General features: G+C 30.6%; 4 protein-coding genes across 4 annotated transcripts; 2 read left to right on the top strand and 2 right to left on the bottom strand.

The window, feature by feature from the left end:
• The first annotated feature begins 356 nt into the window (after positions 1-356).
• LOC124930657 (5'-nucleotidase SurE) lies at positions 357-4140 on the top strand. The gene is made up of 10 exons (XM_047470989.1): positions 357-846; positions 1045-1139; positions 1274-1341; positions 1427-1470; positions 1555-1632; positions 1718-1871; positions 2866-3018; positions 3119-3229; positions 3548-3613; positions 3715-4140. Exons 1-10 carry the CDS (start codon positions 566-568, stop codon positions 3811-3813), a joined length of 1149 nt encoding a protein of 382 aa, XP_047326945.1. The 5' UTR covers positions 357-565; the 3' UTR covers positions 3814-4140.
• Positions 4141-4255: 115 nt separating this feature from the next.
• Positions 4256-5494, bottom strand: LOC124932761 (protein IQ-DOMAIN 6-like). Its single transcript, XM_047473441.1, has 3 exons — positions 5359-5494; positions 5111-5287; positions 4256-5029 (listed from the first exon to the last, which is right to left on the bottom strand). Exons 1-3 carry the CDS (start codon positions 5431-5433, stop codon positions 4331-4333), a joined length of 951 nt encoding a protein of 316 aa, XP_047329397.1. The 5' UTR covers positions 5434-5494; the 3' UTR covers positions 4256-4330.
• Positions 5495-8516: 3022 nt separating this feature from the next.
• LOC124931045 (casein kinase I-like) lies at positions 8517-15564 on the top strand. Its single transcript, XM_047471433.1, has 13 exons — positions 8517-9017; positions 9100-9140; positions 9944-10013; positions 10096-10244; positions 10335-10501; positions 10922-10983; positions 12018-12081; positions 12187-12271; positions 13278-13404; positions 13505-13584; positions 13733-13793; positions 14263-14405; positions 15098-15564. The coding sequence occupies exons 1-13, from the start codon at positions 8942-8944 to the stop codon at positions 15386-15388; spliced, it is 1416 nt and encodes a 471-aa protein (XP_047327389.1). The 5' UTR covers positions 8517-8941; the 3' UTR covers positions 15389-15564.
• A 1996-nt stretch (positions 15565-17560) lies between these two features.
• On the bottom strand, positions 17561-18522 carry LOC124929393 (mitochondrial import inner membrane translocase subunit TIM23-2-like). The gene has a single exon (XM_047469744.1). The coding sequence runs from the start codon at positions 18401-18403 to the stop codon at positions 17834-17836; it is 570 nt and encodes a 189-aa protein (XP_047325700.1). The 5' UTR covers positions 18404-18522; the 3' UTR covers positions 17561-17833.
• Between the last annotated feature and the right edge of the window lie 208 nt (positions 18523-18730).

The following is an 18730-nucleotide window of genomic DNA, read 5'->3' as shown; positions in this document are numbered from 1 at the left end:
TTTTTTATATATATTTTAAATTAAATTGATAAAATATTATAAATTTGCTTAATAAATTAATAAAATATATATGTATGGTCAATTAAATATTATATTGACAGTGTATTATTAGTTCTAATTAAAATAGTTACAAAATAAATAAATAAAAAGAAATGATTATCAGAACTTTTCAAATAATTTAAAATTAATAATTGTACATATTTACTATGAATAGTGTTTTCATAAATATAACTATATTTTCAAATTAATTAAAAATAATGTACTAATAGTAACACGACACGTGTTGGCACAGCTTAACTTTGTGTTCACGCACGCAGCTAATTGAGGCCCTGAAAAGTGAAAATTTCCTTTCCTCCCTTTCATGGAGTCCATACTGTAATTTCTCTTTCTCTCTCTAGAAATGACGTATATGGAACTAGTCTCCTCGGGCCCCTCATCCCAGCGATGAAGATATACTTTGAGTCCTTTTGATGTTCATCTACTTTTCTGACCAATATTTATCTTTGCCTTCTCCCTCTCTCTAGGGTTTGAACTTCATATCTGAACCAGTTTCTTTTTCAAAACGATGACGAGTTCTACAGCGGCGAAGAAGAACTTCATGACTTCCGGATTGGTATCGAATCTCGAGGAGGTGTTGCTTAGAAGAAAGAAAAACGATGATGAATCTGCTGAAGTTGCTTCTTCTACTCCTGCTGATGGCGCTGAATTTAACTCCAATGAAGATAGTATAAAGCCTGTTGTTCTAGTGACGAATGGAGACGGGATTGAATCACCAGGTCTCACTTGTCTGGTTGAAGCTTTGGTTCGTGAAGGACTCTATAGTGTTAACGTCTGTGCTCCACAATCGTACGTTCTCGTTTCTGAATCTAGTTAACTAGATGTTCACGTTCTGTTGTTTGTTTTGGTTGTGAGATGAATTCGATAGAGGAGAGGAGTTTCAAATTGTTATTTATATACATGGAATTATTGAAGCTTAATCAGGTCAATCTATTGAAAATTGATCTCTGCTGCTTTGTTTTGTTTTGTTTTCTTTCTGTTTGGTAGGGATAAATCACTATCCGGTCATTCTGTAACCCTTCGAGAAACAGTTTCTGTTAGTCCTGCTGAGATCAATGGTGCGACAGCTTATGAGGCTTCTGGTATTGTTCCTTCATTGTCTCTATCTTCTTCCATTTGTATGATTTTATCAGCATTTGCCTATTTCTTTGTTGAAACTTGAATGGTAAACTTATCTCTGATGGAACTTCAATTTTGTGGTCTTTCTTCCTTACAGGGACGACAGTGGATTGTGTGTCATTAGGGTTATCCGGTGCCTTATTTTCCTCAACAAAACCGCTTCTGGTATCTTCAAAATTGATCCCTGTGTATTCATTGGTGGCTTATCTTTTAACTTTTTAAATAAGTTTTTCGGTTTTTACTGGCTCAGGTAATTAGTGGAATCAACAAGGGAACTAGCTGTGGCCATCACATGTTAGTACTTCATTTCAATAAATATTTCTCTTGTTAAACAGAGAATTTGTTGTCACTGGTGCTTATATTTAAAATTTCTTTCAGGCTTTACTCTAGTGTTGCAGCTGGTGCTAGAGAGGCACTAATTAGTGGAGTGCCATCTATATCAATTTCATTGAACTGGTGTGACTCCTTTCTCTTCATTTATGTAACTGTGTTTGTTAATCTTGAAACTGTTATCATATTGGTATACGATGATCTATTGTAGGAAGAAGGATGAAAGTCAAGAGAGTGATTTCAAAGATGCGGTTACTGTGTGTCTACCATTATTAAATGCTGCTTTGAAGGATATAGAGAAAGGACAGTTCCCTGAAGGCTTATCATTCAACATTGAAGTTCCAAGTTCTCCTTCAACAAACAAGGTTTGTTGCTTTAGTTAGTTTAATGATGATTCAGTTATTGGTGTAAAGCCATTCCACAAATTAAATTAGACTTTAAGCAAGATTTAATGTTCTGTTATATTGCTTTTTACATTGTCCATGAAAAACTTATATTTCCTAATATCATCTAGGGCCATCTTTTTTGACAAATCTTTCAAAAATACCACTGTTTTTCATCAACATGGTTTTCTTTGTTGTTGGTGCTGTTGAAAAAATATTGCATATTTATGCATAGGAATTTATTTTCTTATTTCTCATTAATATCTAGTCTCTGGTTTGCTTTCTCTTATGCTGTGATTAGCTAGGAAGAGAATAAATGGGAATGTAAGGGAATAAATTAGAAGGAAAAGATAAAGGGAATGGTAGGGGAATGTGATGAGGACTTCTAACCATTTAGAACATTTTCTCTTTCTTTTCCCTCCCTTCCTTCCGCTCACCTTGTTTGGATAATTTTATCGGTAGTTATGCTTAAATCTTCCTTTACCTCTATTCTCCAAACGGAGTAGAAAATTTGTAGAATGAAGTTTTTTAATACTTCCATTCTCCACCCTTACCTTCCTATCTAAAGTTGCAGATTAAATGAGAAGGGTGTGTTGTCTCTTCCCGATTTTGTCTATAACCAAACAGGGAGATAAAAAATGACTTGCAGCTTCCACAATTAATGTTTTACTTTCAGATTGGACGAAGAATTCAAACATATCATGTGGAATAAATTATTCTGATGGAAGAATTTTCTTTTTGAAATACTTGATGAAACCTCTAGTTATTATTGAAGTCTTGTGTTGCCTGTAATCTCTTGTCTTCTCTTGTAACATATCAAATCAAATGAAGGGTAAGGTTGTAAACATACAATCTTTTTCTTTCCTTTGGAAGTTTCACGGTTACTTAAAAATGTAAATTCTGATATGCATCATCCATAAAGCAGTCTCTACTCATTTGACCACTACGTATTCTGATATTCTCCTCTGCCTGCCAGGGATTCAAATTAACCAAGCAAAGTTTGTGGAGATCTACACCAAGCTGGCAAGCCATTTCATCAAATAGACATCCAGCCGCAGGACGCTTTATGTCCAATCAACAAGTTCTTGGTATGCAATTGGCACAGCTTAGCCGAGATGCCTCTGCAGCGGTCAGTGAATTGTCATATACTAGTACTTTTCATGGATAATGAGGATTATCCTAGTAAGTTACTATCTTTCTGAGTGCTTTAATTGCTTTTCTTTTCTCAGGGTGCAGCTCGTAAGTTGACAACCCAGAGAAAGAACATTGAGATTGTTGAATCAGTTGGTGTTGCAGGAAAGTCTAATTCTAACAATTCTTCAAGATACTTTAGATTAGAGGTAAGACAAGTTTAACATTGGGGAACATTGTGTAGAAACAAGAAAACGAGACTCTAAATCTTCAATCAAAATCATGACCTCATTGGAAAATCACCTAAGTTATAGTTGGAAGAGATTTTTTTCTTTCCATTTGGTATATATTCTCGATCATGATTAGATTATTTTAAGAATCATGATCTAGCCTTTTTGAAATTTGGTATTTTGTCACAATCACCATCCCATATGATCAACTTAATATTTTTTTGTTTGTTTTGGTGATGTCAAAGTGATTGGTGTTAATCTCTCAACATGCATGTTCTTCCTTTTATGAAATTGTAGTTTCAAGACAAGGAGCTCGAGGACTTGGATGACGATTTGGATATCAGAGCACTTGAAAACGGATATGTAAGAATCATAGTTGCTCTTGTCTAGGGCTAAGTTCTTTTTTATGTTTGCAAGATTTTATGACAATTATTGAGTTATAATCTTTCATTTTCTCTCTTTAGGTTGCAGTTACTCCTCTATCAATTTCACCTTTGGTTGAAATGAATATTCAATCAGCAGCTTTGGATTGGATTTCTAGGGCACTGCCAGCAGAACAATGACACAACAACAATATATGTTTTCGGTGGTTTTTGTCTTTTGAATATTGACTCTTCTATTTGGAAAAAGGGTTTTTTGTTTTAGTAATACAGGAACGAAACGAACTATTTGGGCTTTGTCATCATATAACTTCATTCTTGAGATGGGATCAATGATTTTCCCACATTAATTCATAGAAAATACTCAGCATTACAAAATGTGTTTGTATCATTTTTATTCAAAGTGGGGGGTTATTAGGACTAGAATGGTTTTGTGAATTGGTATTGTTTGTTTGTTTTTTTAACTTATTTGTGAAACAAAATAGTTGGTTTGGTTTTGGTTTGGTGTTTTATTCATAACTGATGTGCTGAATGAAGTGTAATTTTTCAATTTGCTGTTTTTGAAGTTATCTTGGTTTTTGTTGTGACTCGAGTTTATTATGTGTGGTTAGCAAGATCCGCAATATTAAAAAAACAAATCTTCGTTTTTATCAAATATAAGAGAATCTTAAAACAAAACAACAGAAATATGGAGATTTCTTTAGAAAGCAGACTGCTTCTTCTGAGTCATCTTGTTTGATGACCTGGTACTAGGTTTTGAAATTGTACGATCCAAATCAAATTGATCCCTTCTCCTCCCATGGCGGCCAGAAACCGAAGAAGTAGATGATGATGCCGTCAATCCATTATCATAAACAGTCTCCACATTTGTTGATTCAGAAGATGAACAAGAGAGTTGTTGTCGTGTCTTCTTCGTCATCATCATCATAGGATTAGCTGAAATCCTAGTTGAAACAAAATTCTTTCTCACTTTCACAGATTCATCCCAACGGTATTCTTCTTCTTCTTTTTCTTCTAACCAGCTGGTACTCTTTCTGGGTTTGTTAAAACCAGAAGAACCATGGTGGTGTTTAGAAAGTGAAGAATAATACGCAACTGCTCTTTCTCTCCTCAAGATCCCTTCTTTCTTCATTTCATCTTTCGTCTTCACTTCTTCTGCTGTCCCAATTCTATCACACCATTGTTTCTTGCTAATATTATTCTTATTCTTATTAGCTTCTTCTTCTTTTTCTCTTTCTTCTTCTTCTTGTTTTTTAGACATAGCCATAACCCTACCCTGTACACGAACCAGAGCTTGCATTCTCCTTAATGTAATAGCAGCTTCATTCCTAACCCTTCTTCCTCGAAATATAGCCTGTATTCTTACCACCGCCTTCAAAGCTCTCAATGCACGTCTTGCCTTTTTTTTCAATCAAAAAAATCAAAACCCATCAAATTCTCCAACTGAAAGAAAGATTATCAAGATTTGAAATTTATTTACCAGGAAACCACGAAACATAGATTGTATTCTGATAGCGGCGACGGCGAAACGGCAATTCTTATGTTTCACTACAGTAGTAGCCATGGATGATGAATTGAAAGCGATATGCTTCGCTGGTAATTCCATCCCACCGGAAAATGTTCTCCAAAGTTTCCACCTTTTGCCTTTTCCGACCACCTTGAAAATTAAAAAGAATTTGAGATTCACAATATCCATAGATGATTTGAAATTACAGAATCGAGATTTACCTTTTGATCGTTGATTTGAAGCTTTTTCAAACCCATAAACGAATTAAGCCATTTCTCTGAACCGCCACCACCCATTTTGGTTTGAACAGGAGAGATGAAAAGATATATATTAAGAGAGAGAGAGAGAGTAATATATAAGAACAGACGTTTGAATTTGAATTTGAAAATGTTTGTAACGGATAGTTATTAATACAGCTGACATTTGTTTTTTTCTTCTTCCATTGTTAATGCACCCGTGAAGTCTGAGCAATACAAAATTACAAATTGCAAATATAAGGTTCTGTTTGGATGTAAGTTCAGATTGCTTCTTACAAATAGTAGAGGGACTGTTTGGTTTTCCTTGTTTTATTTGAGTATTGAGATGTTCACGAATTCAATTTTATCTGAAAACGTTTTGAGTTCAAATGAAGTTTATTGAATGTCCGAAAAAAAAAAAAAAAAAATTAGAGTATTTAAATGTCTAACTATAAATTATTTATAAATTATTTTTATGAGAGATAAATAAAATAAAATATATAAATGGTATGATTTTGAATTTAATATTAGGTATAAAATTTATTGTTTTGAATTTTGTGATTCCACAAAAACACACTTTCAACATTATAATTAATATAATGTTGACTTACTTCTATTATATATATATATAATATAATGATGACTTACTTCCATTATATATGTATATAATATAATGTTGACTTACTTCCATTATATATATATATATATATATAATTAATTAGGAAAGGAGCACAAAATTTGACATTTAATTTTTTATTTTTCTATTTGAGCAACAATGGATATTTTTTTATAATATATTATAAAATATAATAATTTTCTTGAATGTGAAAAAAATATGAATAAAAGTATTATTGTTACTTTATTATATTAAATATTATTTTAATAGTAATAGTCACAACAATAATATAATAGAAAGTGTTTATATAATTTATTAAAATAATATATAAATAATATTTTTTTTCTTTCAAATTAATTATATTTATTTTATCATTGACAACTAAAAGATATTTTAATATTCTTTTATCAGATAAATTTTATAATATAATATTTTTAATATATGAATTTTAGTTTGATTTAATTTTATAGATATATAATACTAATTTAATATATATTTCAAAAGCAACAAAAAAAAACTATATAAAATTACTTATATTAGGGGAACTCCAAGATATTATTATACTACATATTCGAGGTATAAAAAAATCAACACACTTGTATAGGAATGTTCTTACTAAACATTTAAAGGAAGTTACTACTAAATTAATAATGTTTTTAATAGGAAATTAAACATTTCAAATCAGTCATGAAGACTATCATTTATTAGGGTTTGGAGATAGCTCATTATTAGTTTGATCTTGTTTTTGTTGAGCTTATTTAAATAAATTAAGAGTTTATTTAAATATTTTTTATTACTTTTAAAAAAATAAATTTATTTTTATAACAATACTCAGTGCTAACCTCGATAATTAGGCTGTCTCATTATGTAGAAAAACATAAAAATAATTTTGATACATAAATGTTTTTGATGAGATTTAAATTCATAACTAAATAAAATTTATTTTTTTCATCTTTCATTAATAGTCATCAATAAGCTAGTTAGGTTAAAAATTTAATAAATTTATCTAAAATCTTATTTATTTTTATTAAATTGTCTTCCTGAAAATTGGGCTGTCTTAGCCAGTGGACTTGTAAAGTTTACTTAGAGTCCTGATAATACTTAAAAGATGTTAATATATCATAAAAAAAATATTTATAAAAATATATAAAATATTTTATTGATAAATTGAACAATATAACGTGGAGAGAATGAATAAGAGTACTATTTATAAAGACCATATAAATAACTTATCAAACAATTAATTATAAAATAATATTACACCAATAATTAAACAAGTTAAATTAATAATGTTTTTCCCTCTAAATTTAATTTATAATTTTGTAAAGCTTAGGGATAAAACATTGAACATATTTCAAAACTTGTATTTTGTAAAAATTATTGTATAGTTTTATGAATCATTATCTAAATAATTGTTTAAATTATGATACAAATTATTTTTTCATTTTTTTACATAATTCTAAAAAAATATATGGTTAAATGTGGATATCCCCGCTTTCTTGAAGTTTTGAGTTCGAGTTCGTCATACGATAAATTCTGTGTATGGTTAAATGGTTAAGTATATTACGGGCTATATGCTTAACCAACGAAGATTATTTGCTCTCCAAAATAGAAGCGAAACTAAAACGGTTAAAATTTAGAGTTTACGTAAAATTATTTGCTCTATTTTTGAGAAGCGAAACCAAAATTATTAAAATCGAGAATTTAAGTAAAATCGTTCACCAGTCATAAACTCATAAAATTATTTTAAAATAATAGTTATAGATTATTATTTTTATATATATACATATAATTAAATATTTTATACTTAACTAATTTTAAAAATTTATATATTTAAATATAAAATTAATTAAAAAATAATAATATTTTATATTTAACCAATTTAAAAAATTTATATATTTAAATATAAAATTAATTTAAAAATAATAATAAATAAATAACACTATAACAAATTATACGTAAAATTCGTTTTTTAAAATATAAAATCGTAAAATTAAAATATTAATATTTTATCCATAGGTTATACAAAAAATTTCAGTATACAAAAATTAACTTTTATCTTACTTTGAGTTCGATAAAAAAAATTCATACATTTACCTTATCTTATTTGGTATTATATATTTGATACCTATATTAACTTAAAACAAAATTAATGTAATAAATATTGCATGTATCGAACAATATTTCGGTATAATTATATTTTGATATTATTAAAAAATTATATTTTTATAATTAAATTAATATCAAATTTATTTAATTATTTTCTTATAAGTATTATATATATTTTAATTTATAAATATTTCGGTATTGTTATTATATCTTACATTTTTTTTTATACCTTCAAAATTGATACATTACAATAAAACCTATAATATTATAATTTTTTAATTTTTCTTTCAAAATAACAAATTAATTTATATATATATATATATATATATATATATATATATATATAAAATAGCTATTGAAGATTGATGTGATAAAATAATATAATATATTTATTTTTGGTTAGATTACCTTAATTTCTAAGCGGAAAAAAAATGCTGAATTAGGTCATGAAAACCCTATTTCGATTGGATCGAACCGCGAGGAGCGGTGTGTGGAAGATGCCGCGATTTCGCTAATTGATCTTCTTCTTCTCCACCGAGCAGCTCTCTCTCTCTCTATATATATTTATATATATAATTGTCGTACTATCCTATCCATTCTATCCATCAATTATTCTGCAAAAATTAACTCAATTTCACTTCCAAGTTCGTACCTTTGTCTCCATTAATCCCTTACACAACTCCAATCATTATTACCAATATCTTCACCGATTATTGCCTAACTTCCCTCATATTCTTTATCTGCTTATTGTATTCAACTCTCTGTTGATTTGATACTTGTCTGAATTGTTGATTCGGTCAAAAGGGTCGTCTTATTATTGGTGTTGAATATATCGGCTGATTGATGGAGCCTCTACTTGGTAAAAAGTTCCGTATGGGACGCAAGATCGGAAGTGGGTCGTTTGGAGAGATCTATCATGGTTAGTTATTTGTTTACCTTTTGGACTCTAATGGAAGTTCTGTTTTCATTCTTTAATTTTAATATAATTGTCATTTCTCCAGGTATCAATTCTCAGACGAATGATGAAGTTGCTATTAAGCTAGTGAGTGTTGCAACTTACTGTTTATTTGTCGTCTGTAATTACTGAATTATGGTTTTGAGATGAATAGATTGATTAAACTCTCAAGATGTATATGCTAGTTGTGAGTATATATGTATAACAATTTGTCTTATAGACCTCATTAGGGTTGATTCTTATTGTGATATGTTATGTATATATATTTACTGAATTTATGCATTGAGATGATCAATTGATATATTGATTAAATTCTGAAGATGTATATGCTATTTGTGAGTATTTATATTTTAACCATTTGGCTTATAAACCTCATTAGGGTTGCTTAACGACACTAATATCACTTAAAAGTATAAATATTCATTGATCTGTTGGGTTGTGGAGTTCACTCGTAATGCAAAAATCATAGGCGTGCTTGTATTTTGTAGCTTCTATGAAGATCCCTTTTCCGGCTTATTTCTTTCTTACTGTGTGATAAAAATGAATGAAAGAAACATATTTGACTAGAAGGTTCATGCTTGTCGACGCACTTAGTATCTCTTTATCATGCTTGTCGACACAATTTAATGTTGTGTGGAAGTTTACTTCAATGTTACCTTTAGTATCTGTTTATCTTTTTGCGAAGTGGAAAAATCCTTGTATTAATAATGAAAAGACTTGCATAATTTTCTAATGAGATGCTGAACAGGCTCAGTTCTCATTTTCAAGAGCAAAAATATATATCACAAACTTCATAAGTTGAATGCCAAAGTATCATGAATAGCCTAATAATCTGCACTGCTAAGATTGCTTTCTCTGATGTTTATGATTCCCCGTGTTATAAATATCAGGAAAATGTGAAGTCAAAGCATCCTCAACTGACATACGAATCAAAGTTGTATAGACTACTGCAAGGAGGAAGTAATGAGTCTCTTTTCTCATTTGTTTGTCTCGACACCTTTTTTTATAGTCATTAATACAGTTCTGATCAATTTTCTGGCAGCTGGTATTCCGAATTTGAAATGGTTTGGACTTGAAGGAGAATATAATGTTCTTGTGATGGATTTACTTGGACCTAGCCTTGAAGATTTGTTTAGTTTCTGCAATAGGAAATTATCCTTGAAGACTGTTCTAATGCTTGCTGATCAGATGGCAAGTTTTCTTTTTATACATGCCCATCTTTATACATACTTGTATAACTAAGACTCTGGTTAATTATATTTGGTGACCATGTTCTTGCAGATTAATCGTGTTGAATTTATCCACGCAAAATCATTTCTCCATCGAGATCTTAAGCCAGACAACTTTCTAATGGGCGTTGGAAGACGTTCAAATCAGGTGTACATGATTGACTTCGGCTTAGCAAAGAGATATAGGGACTCCATAACCCATGTCCATATTCCTTACAGGTAACATTTCATATTTTGAGCTTTTTGATGTTGTTGCTCCTCAAGAGGTTTTTACTTTGTTGTTTCATTTGTAGCTGACATGAATTTGTTGGTTGTTTATGACTACCCATGTCATAATTACTTGTACTGGTTTAGTTTCTACCATGGTGCATGTGACCTTGGCGGTGTCTTGGGTTTATGAAAAAGAGTCTCACTTTTTCAAAAAAATATCTCACATATCCAACACTCTCAAATAGCAGCTTTTCCCGCATTGTTTGTCATAATTTGATTTGATGGGACTTAGCTGATCTTTGTTTGATTCCTATACCTTGTTTCTTCGCATATCTTGTATTCTGTAGTCATCCAATTAGCCTTAACTAAGGGAGTACTTATTACTGGCTGTACTTCATCTGCCTTAATTTTTTCTGTATATAAATGTAGGGAAAATAAAAATTTGACTGGAACAGCAAGGTATGCTAGCATGAATACACACCTTGGAATAGGTATGCTGATGTCTTCCCTGCTTTTCTTTCAATTTTGTGCTTGTTCTCTGTTTTTCATGTTTAAGTCAATGTTAGATAAAACAACTTATCATGTAATCTAAATGATTAAGTTCTCATTTGATAACAGTTACTTAATATCACAAAATTATTTATGTTCAGTTTAAATTAAGATAAATAAAAGCTATAAAACCAGACTTACTTTAGTACTGGGTGGTCTAATAAGAGCATCCAAAATACAACTTTAACTCAGGAGATTAATCAACTTACGTCATTATAAGGGTAAAGTATTCTTCTATGTTGCACGGATACGGGTATCGTATCAAATACGATACGGATACGGCGATACGGCAAATTTTAAAAATATAGGATACGATACGTTTAGGATACGCATATTATTAAAAATTATTAAAAATATATATATAAAATCATAATTAAAAAAATTAAAAAATATTAATAGTTAGTTAATAACTTGATGTGAATCTTAAGTTTATCTAAGAAACACATAAGATAGACAAAGTAAGATGAAGCTTGAGTCAAGAGGAGGAAATGTTAGTTTAGGGTTAGTTTTGTTTTAAATATTTCAGTCCTAAAATTTTACTTTTTAAAAATTACCCAAAACGTATCCAAAAACGTATCCAAGCCGTATCCAAACCGTATCGGATTGGTCAACTCCTTAAAAAGTGAATGACACTTCTTTTGCCGTATTCGATACCCGTTTTGCCGTATAGTATCCATATCCGTGTCGTATCCGATACTCCGGAATTTTTTTTTTGGAGTATTCGTGCTACATAGGTATTCTTTAATTACTTCCCGTTATTAGCTCCACATTTGATCAAATCAAACTAAATACCAAGGACTTAAGATTTAGATATTTTTATTTGGTTCATTCAACATTTCTTTTTTAATTACCTAACTCATTTAGCACTTAAACTTCGTATTAAACATTCAAACACTTTTATTATTTAGTATTATCAAATGCGCCCTAAGTTGATATTTTGGCTATAATTTAATCCCGGTGTTTGTATTCTGGATAGAACAAAGCCGAAGGGATGATCTTGAATCACTTGGATATATCCTTATGTACTTCTTAAGAGGAAGGTTGGCCACGCTGCCTTCATTCACTATATTCCTTTCTTGTTTTTTGTTTTCATTTTCTCCTCATATCTGATACTTGTGACTTTTGTTTCACTGGATACATTGTAGCCTCCCTTGGCAGGGGCTAAGAGCAGGAACCAAGAAACAAAAGTATGAGAAGATCTGTGAAAAGAAAGTTTCCACCTCTGTTGAGGTAACTTTTTTTACTTGGTGGTGTTGTCCTTAAAAATTGGGCTGTTTTGGTATTGATTTTGTTTATGTTGAACATGATCTATAAAAATCTACATTCCCAAAAATCACAATAATTTAAAAAATAATCTCATTATGATTGAGAAATAAATCTCTACACAACATGAAGCACAAAACTATACTATAATTTGGATCGTGATCTAGAAAATGATTTGTATACCAAATGAAGACATAAAAACCACATTATAACCTAGATCATGATCCAAAAAATAATTTGATCATGCCAAACAAAAGAAAACACTGTTTTTTTTGGGCAAAAAGGGAAAACCTTATATTACTAAAGCAGAAGTTTTCATCATAAGTAAAGGCTAATAATTTAGAATTTCATAGCAACTAATTGTTCTGTCTTGAATATCTCAGAACTTCTATTTATATTTACTTTATTTATACATTGTTTTACCAAAGTTATGTCAAAGATTTTTTCACCTTTGTCATTTATTTCTATCTATATCATTTATTTAAAATGACTTTTGATTATCAATGAAATTTGATGAGATTTATTTCAATTAATTTATTAATTCTAATTATTTATTTATAATTACTTCACATCAGTTGAACATGTCTCCTACTATAATTGTGCTCAGAAGGTCTGATGGACATATATTTAAGATAGAACAATAGTTGCTATGAAATTCTAAGTTATTAGTCATTTTATTGAAGATAACTCTACCAACACAATATTGAAGATAAACTACACTAAACAACTATATCTAACATGCGTTGTGGATAACATCTGATCCGGATTCAATCCTCATTCTTTGCACAACATCCAATTGGTGAGGTTGTTTGGACTCTGCTTCTACACTCTATTATGAATCACCTCATTGGAGTAGATTTTAATTATAACTTTGTCGATTTTCCTTGAGATCATAATTGTGACAAGATGCTAGTTTCCGAGGCTTATTGGCTACTTTCCATTTTGTGTCTGATGGTTGTTCTTCTTTTCTCAGGCCTTGTGTCGGGGTTACCCTACCGAATTTGCAACTTACTTCGGTTATTGTCGTTCTTTACGATTTGACGATCCTCCAGACTATGCTTATATGAAAAGAATCTTCCGTGACCTTTTTATTCGTGAAGGTTTGGATCTGTCCTTTCGATTTCATGAGATTGATTCTATACTAATAAGGAGATATGGGTAGGATTGGCTGATTTGGTCATTTCTCTTCCATGGACTTAGGGTTCCAGTTTGATTATGTATTTGACTGGACTATCTTGAAGTATCAACAACCACATCTTAGGAATCTTCCTCGTGGCCTTGTAAGTTTTATCTAATTGAGCTTCTGCTTTGTCTTTATCAGCAAATCCAATCTTTTGGCTGCTTGGAAGCTTATGATGTTGTAAACAATAGTCAAGGCAAAACTAAAAGTTCAACATTTCCAATTTGATAACTGCTCGAATTTTACAGGAACCTGGACCGAGTTCAGTGATGCAAAATGTGGTTGCCAACATTGATAGTCAGTTAGGAGGTATTTTTTTTCTTGACTATATGGCATTACTTTCTGTTCTCTATTTTATCACAATCTTTGTCAAAATGATCTTATTTGAAAATCGTTAACGTTAAAATTGAAAGCGATTTTTCTAGATCATTATCCAAATTATAATGTGTTTTTTTTTTGCTTCATTTGGTATAAAGATTAGTATTGTAATTTCTATTTATTTGGTATAGATTATTTTTTGATTGTTAATCCTAAATCATTATGATTTTTGACAAATGTAACAAATTTAGAATTTTTTGGATCATAATAAAAAACAACATACCAAAACAGCCCGTTATCTACAATTGTATAGATTGATAGATAAGTTAATAAGTTGCTGTGGTTTTTGTTGGAGCTTGAAAGTATTTTATTTTGAACATTTGTATCATTCAAAATAACTTTCTTTTGATCCCCATTTTAAATATTTTTCATTCAATAAAGATGAATTGGATTTTTACAGGTGGTCAGGATATAAAGGTTGCAGGACGGTCTGGGGTAAATCCATCACGTGGTAAAAGTTCTGGATTACCCCTAAATGGTGGAGGAATAACAAAACATCACAAGACTCCTGTTGATGATTCTCCCACAACCAAGGACACTATGGTAATTCTTGTTGCCCTTTAATTTGTGAGTCCTGTTATTAATATCACGGCTTAAGTAAAGGGCTAAAATGATGAGTTTGGTTTGATGAATCTGTAATTAGCAAATATTTATTATTATGAAAGCCGTGTTTCATACAAGATTGTTTGATAACCAACTTATCACAAATCTGAAAAATTACTTATTTATTTGAAATAAGTCTATTTGATAAGTGTTGCATAAAACCATTTAATTCTTTAGATTTAGCTCAAATTAAGCTAAAACTCTTAAGCTATGAATAACTTAACTTGGTAGTTTAGTATGAGCATACAAAAGACAATTTTAACCCTTTATGAAAATTTATTAAATTCCGTCACTATAATTTTAACACTTTATAACTACCAAATACTTCAAATGCAGATATTTTCATTTAGTATATTTAAACATTTATTTTTTAGACATGATATTCAACCCTTAATTTTCAGTTTAACAGACACCCCAAGTTAAGCTAAAAAATCTAGATTAATTCGGTAAGCTATGAATGCCTTAATTCGTTAATCTAGTAAAACCGTCTTAGGGTAAAATAGTCTTCCAGTGTACCTTCTAGCATACTTACAATCCAGATATTTTCATGTGGTTATTCATCATTTAATTAACTCAACATCACTTAATTTACAGTTTTATCTAAATATCTGAACTTTTTTGCTGTCTGTCAGTTATCTGGATCTGATATGCTGAGATCGCGAGGATCTTCGAGGCGACCTGCTGTGTCCAGTAGCCGTGATCCTGGGATTGAAGGTGACACTGCTCATTTCCATGGCAGATATGAAAGCACAAGTGATTTGCAGAGAATCTCCCGTGTTACTACTGATAGAAGTTCGCCTGTTTTTGCATCAACCGATCAAAGACGCCCTCCTTCAGGTAGAAACAGCAGCTCAAACATAAAGAACTTTGTGTCTACTCTCAAAGGCATGGAGAACCTGCATTTGAACACTGAAAGGAAGTAAGTAGAGATCTCTTTCTCATATGAACATGAACATGGGTAACACAAAATGTAAATTGCACTTTCAATTAAAAGGTTTCTTGAAGGTATAATGAGAATTTACAGTATCAATGTTTTTGGTTTTACAGCACAAATTTCACATTTTGCTTATATTATGTTTCAGTTTTATTAACCTTTTGAAATATATCATTCGTATGGATATATAGTTAGATGTAAATATTCATTTTGTGCTGTAGGGTTCATTTTTATGATAGTTTTAAACTGTGCTAATATAAATTGATTTTTGAAATGTTTTTTTTTATCTGATGTTACATAGTTTGATATCAAATTATAAATTTAAAATTGAATGTGTAAATATATGTTTGAATATCTAATAAAGTGATTAATCCATATTAAATTGTCTGATTTCTAATGTATAGTCAATAAGAACATTTAATTATAGACTATGATTTGAAATGAAACCGCCCATGTTGAGTCATTTATAGATGTAAAACTATCTTTATATTTATTGTTATTAAATATTAAGTTGAAAATATTTATTAATAAATCTTGATATTTCCTTTAGATTATTATTTGATATTTTATTTTATGATATTTTATAATGATTTTAAATTAAAATTAGCATGTTAATATTTTGTTAGGATTGAATAGCCCTCAAATTCTTCATTTAAAAAAAATGAAACACTTTAGATTTAAAGGAACGAGTGCATAAAAAATCAATATCTTATTCTAAAAAATGGTTGAGAATCTATTTTTTAACTTTCTCAAAATAGAATTTGTTCCATACCTATATGTTGGTTTCTTTAATTTGATAGGTACTAATATTTAAATTTAATAACATTTTTCAACCTATTTTTATTTAAAATATAATAATAAATGTTAAAATTTCATAATTTTTCGAACATGAATCTTTTGCACCATTATATATTTATAAGTTGAGTCATTCGGTATGTCATTTATTTGTAAATTCGCCAAGATTTTAAATTCCACCGAAATGTATTGAGATCTCTGTTCCTTAATAGAAAGTTTGCAGAAGTTTGTTCTTTTTTTATCCTCTTCTTATACTCTTTTTTGTTCTCATAATGTGATGAATTTTGAACATTGAGCCATAACTCCATTTGTAGTGTTTTGTTTTGCACAAAGGAAATACAATTTCACATTGTTGTGATTCAATAAATATAATGTAACGACATATTCATGAACCAAAAATATCATTTTGTAATGTACATTTGGTAAAGTCCTAAACACAAAAGCATAAAACATCACAAATATAAAGTTTAATTGCACTTCTCTACCTCAAATGAATCCAAGACCACCTAAAAATGTTCAAGATCCCTCATTTATCAGATGAAAGGTTATAAAGATTTAAACTTTAACTGCTAAAATATATAATACCTATCAACATATACCAAATTATGAATCCACATTTCATGTGTATACTATGATGTCAAGATTAATCAAAATACCAAGGCAACTTCATTTGGACCCTTTTGAGCCAAAAATAGCAATGCATCTCCTGTCTTTTTAACCACCATAATTTCAATGATAGTTTCTATTTAAAATCCACCATAGATGAACTTCACAATACAAAAAAGAAACATAGAAAAAAGAAAGATAAAGAAGACACAACACAGAAGAGAGAACCCCATTTGAAAACACTTATCGGGTTATGTTTCTATACCTATAATACATTTTCAAATACAACACGCTTGGAAACAATGATCATAGACTTAGTTGTTTTTTTTGTATTTGAAACCGAAGACAATAAGAATTTACAAATGGGCAGTCTTTGTTACTTATGCGATAAGTAACAATGAGAAAGTAGCCTAAATTACATTTAAGCAATAACTTCTATTGATGGTGATTCAACTAGAAAGACTTGAGAGATAGATAGCCAAAATAGATCAATTTCAATTAACAATTAAAGATAAGCTTTATGAAACAAATGGAGCATGGAAGATCATGATAAATGGATGAAGAGGATATTAATGAAAGTTACTTCTCAAGATCATGGTGACTTCAATTCAAGAACTTGACTCCTATCAATATCTCCGATTCAACATCAAGTTCCAAAGATAAATGGATAAAGATGGATGAATTCTTAGATGGTTCAAAAATTTGAGAATAGAATTCTAAGAATATAGAAGAAACAAACATATGAATGTAAAACCAAAGATAGATGGAATTAAGAACACCTTCATTGAATCTAGAACATATCTGGATTTATGTGAAGACCAATTATTCATTTGACACAATTTCTTCAGCAATGGATACAGAACAATGGAATACAACATACTAAGGAGCAAGAATCCTCATGCCCAACAATTATAAGAACTGTCATAACACAGCAGAACTAAAATGAGAGTATATATGAATTATGTTCCAAAATTTTCTGAATAAATAAGAAGGTTTAGGGCAAAAGGGCCACAAACCAATGTATTGTAAATCCTCAGATCGGCACATATCTCTTCAGCATCTGCTTCCCAGTCACAGCCAAACCCACAGCAACTCCACCAATAGCCCCAGCTACAGCCGCTGACCTAGGACCAGAAGCCGCCTTATACAGAGCACCAGTTCCAAGACCAGCCACAATACTATTAACAATATCATCCGTATCTCGCAGCATTACCATACCGCTTTCCGTCCCTGCATACAACAACCCTAAAACACCAGCTCGATTCCCTAACGTACGACCGGAATGACCCGATGCATTGAGGATCCGATTCACACGAAGCTTCATTGAGTCACCAGCTTCCGACGATTTAACACCTTCGATAAAGCCCTTGCCTGCACCGGCGATTGCACCGCCAAGGTAACAAATTCCTGTGTAGTAGGTGAGGTTTTCACCCCAAGATCGGCGTTGAACGATGGATTCTTCCTGGAAGAGGAACTCCGGTGAGGTAGGGAGATTGTATAGGGTTTGAGTTGGAACCTTTAGGTCTTGATAAGGGTTGTATAGTCGACGATTATGGTCGTGGGGTTCTTCGGTGGGATAAGAAGACCTTGGCTGGTTAGCCATAAGCTGAGATTGGAGTTTTCCGGCGCGATCTTCCCGGAGAGATAGAGAGAGAAGTCGGAATCGTACGCAAAAGAGAAATTGTCGACGACAAGAATCGGTTCGATTTTCGATTCATTTGACGTGAAAATTGCGGGTCGAATAAATAGACCGATTCAATGGCGGCTCCGTGGCATAGGCGCGGAGGAAAATTATTTCAATCCTTATACTTTTTAATTTTATTCATTTATGCCTTAACTTTGTTCAAATTGTTGATATAAACTATTTCATTGTTTTAATATTTATTTATTAATTTATAGACAATTTCTTACTCTTTTTCACAAGTAATGG

Source organism: Impatiens glandulifera, chromosome 3, assembly GCF_907164915.1.
Source record: "Impatiens glandulifera chromosome 3, dImpGla2.1, whole genome shotgun sequence".
Classification (NCBI taxonomy): domain Eukaryota; kingdom Viridiplantae; phylum Streptophyta; class Magnoliopsida; order Ericales; family Balsaminaceae; genus Impatiens; species Impatiens glandulifera.
This window is presented reverse-complemented; position numbering and strand designations above follow the sequence as displayed.

What these genes read in the sequence shown, in the direction of transcription:
- LOC124931045 (XM_047471433.1), top strand. Translation starts at nt 8,942, where the DNA reads ATGGAGCCTCTACTTGGTAAAAAGTTCCGTATGGGACGCAAGATCGGA. An exon ending in GTTTGGAGAGATCTATCATG is followed by an intron (nt 9,018 to 9,099) that starts GTTAGTTATTTG and finishes TCATTTCTCCAG; the next exon opens with GTATCAATTCTCAGACGAAT. An exon ending in TGACCTTTTTATTCGTGAAG is followed by an intron (nt 13,405 to 13,504) that starts GTTTGGATCTGT and finishes CCATGGACTTAG; the next exon opens with GGTTCCAGTTTGATTATGTA.
- LOC124930657 (XM_047470989.1), top strand. Translation starts at nt 566, where the DNA reads ATGACGAGTTCTACAGCGGCGAAGAAGAACTTCATGACTTCCGGATTG. An exon ending in CAAGATACTTTAGATTAGAG is followed by an intron (nt 3,230 to 3,547) that starts GTAAGACAAGTT and finishes ATGAAATTGTAG; the next exon opens with TTTCAAGACAAGGAGCTCGA. An exon ending in GAGCACTTGAAAACGGATAT is followed by an intron (nt 3,614 to 3,714) that starts GTAAGAATCATA and finishes TTCTCTCTTTAG; the next exon opens with GTTGCAGTTACTCCTCTATC.
- LOC124929393 (XM_047469744.1), bottom strand. Translation starts at nt 18,403, where the DNA reads ATGGCTAACCAGCCAAGGTCTTCTTATCCCACCGAAGAACCCCACGAC.
- LOC124932761 (XM_047473441.1), bottom strand. Translation starts at nt 5,433, where the DNA reads ATGGGTGGTGGCGGTTCAGAGAAATGGCTTAATTCGTTTATGGGTTTG. An exon ending in TTCAAATCAACGATCAAAAG is followed by an intron (nt 5,288 to 5,358) that starts GTAAATCTCGAT and finishes TTAATTTTCAAG; the next exon opens with GTGGTCGGAAAAGGCAAAAG. An exon ending in CTATGTTTCGTGGTTTCCTG is followed by an intron (nt 5,030 to 5,110) that starts GTAAATAAATTT and finishes TTGAAAAAAAAG; the next exon opens with GCAAGACGTGCATTGAGAGC.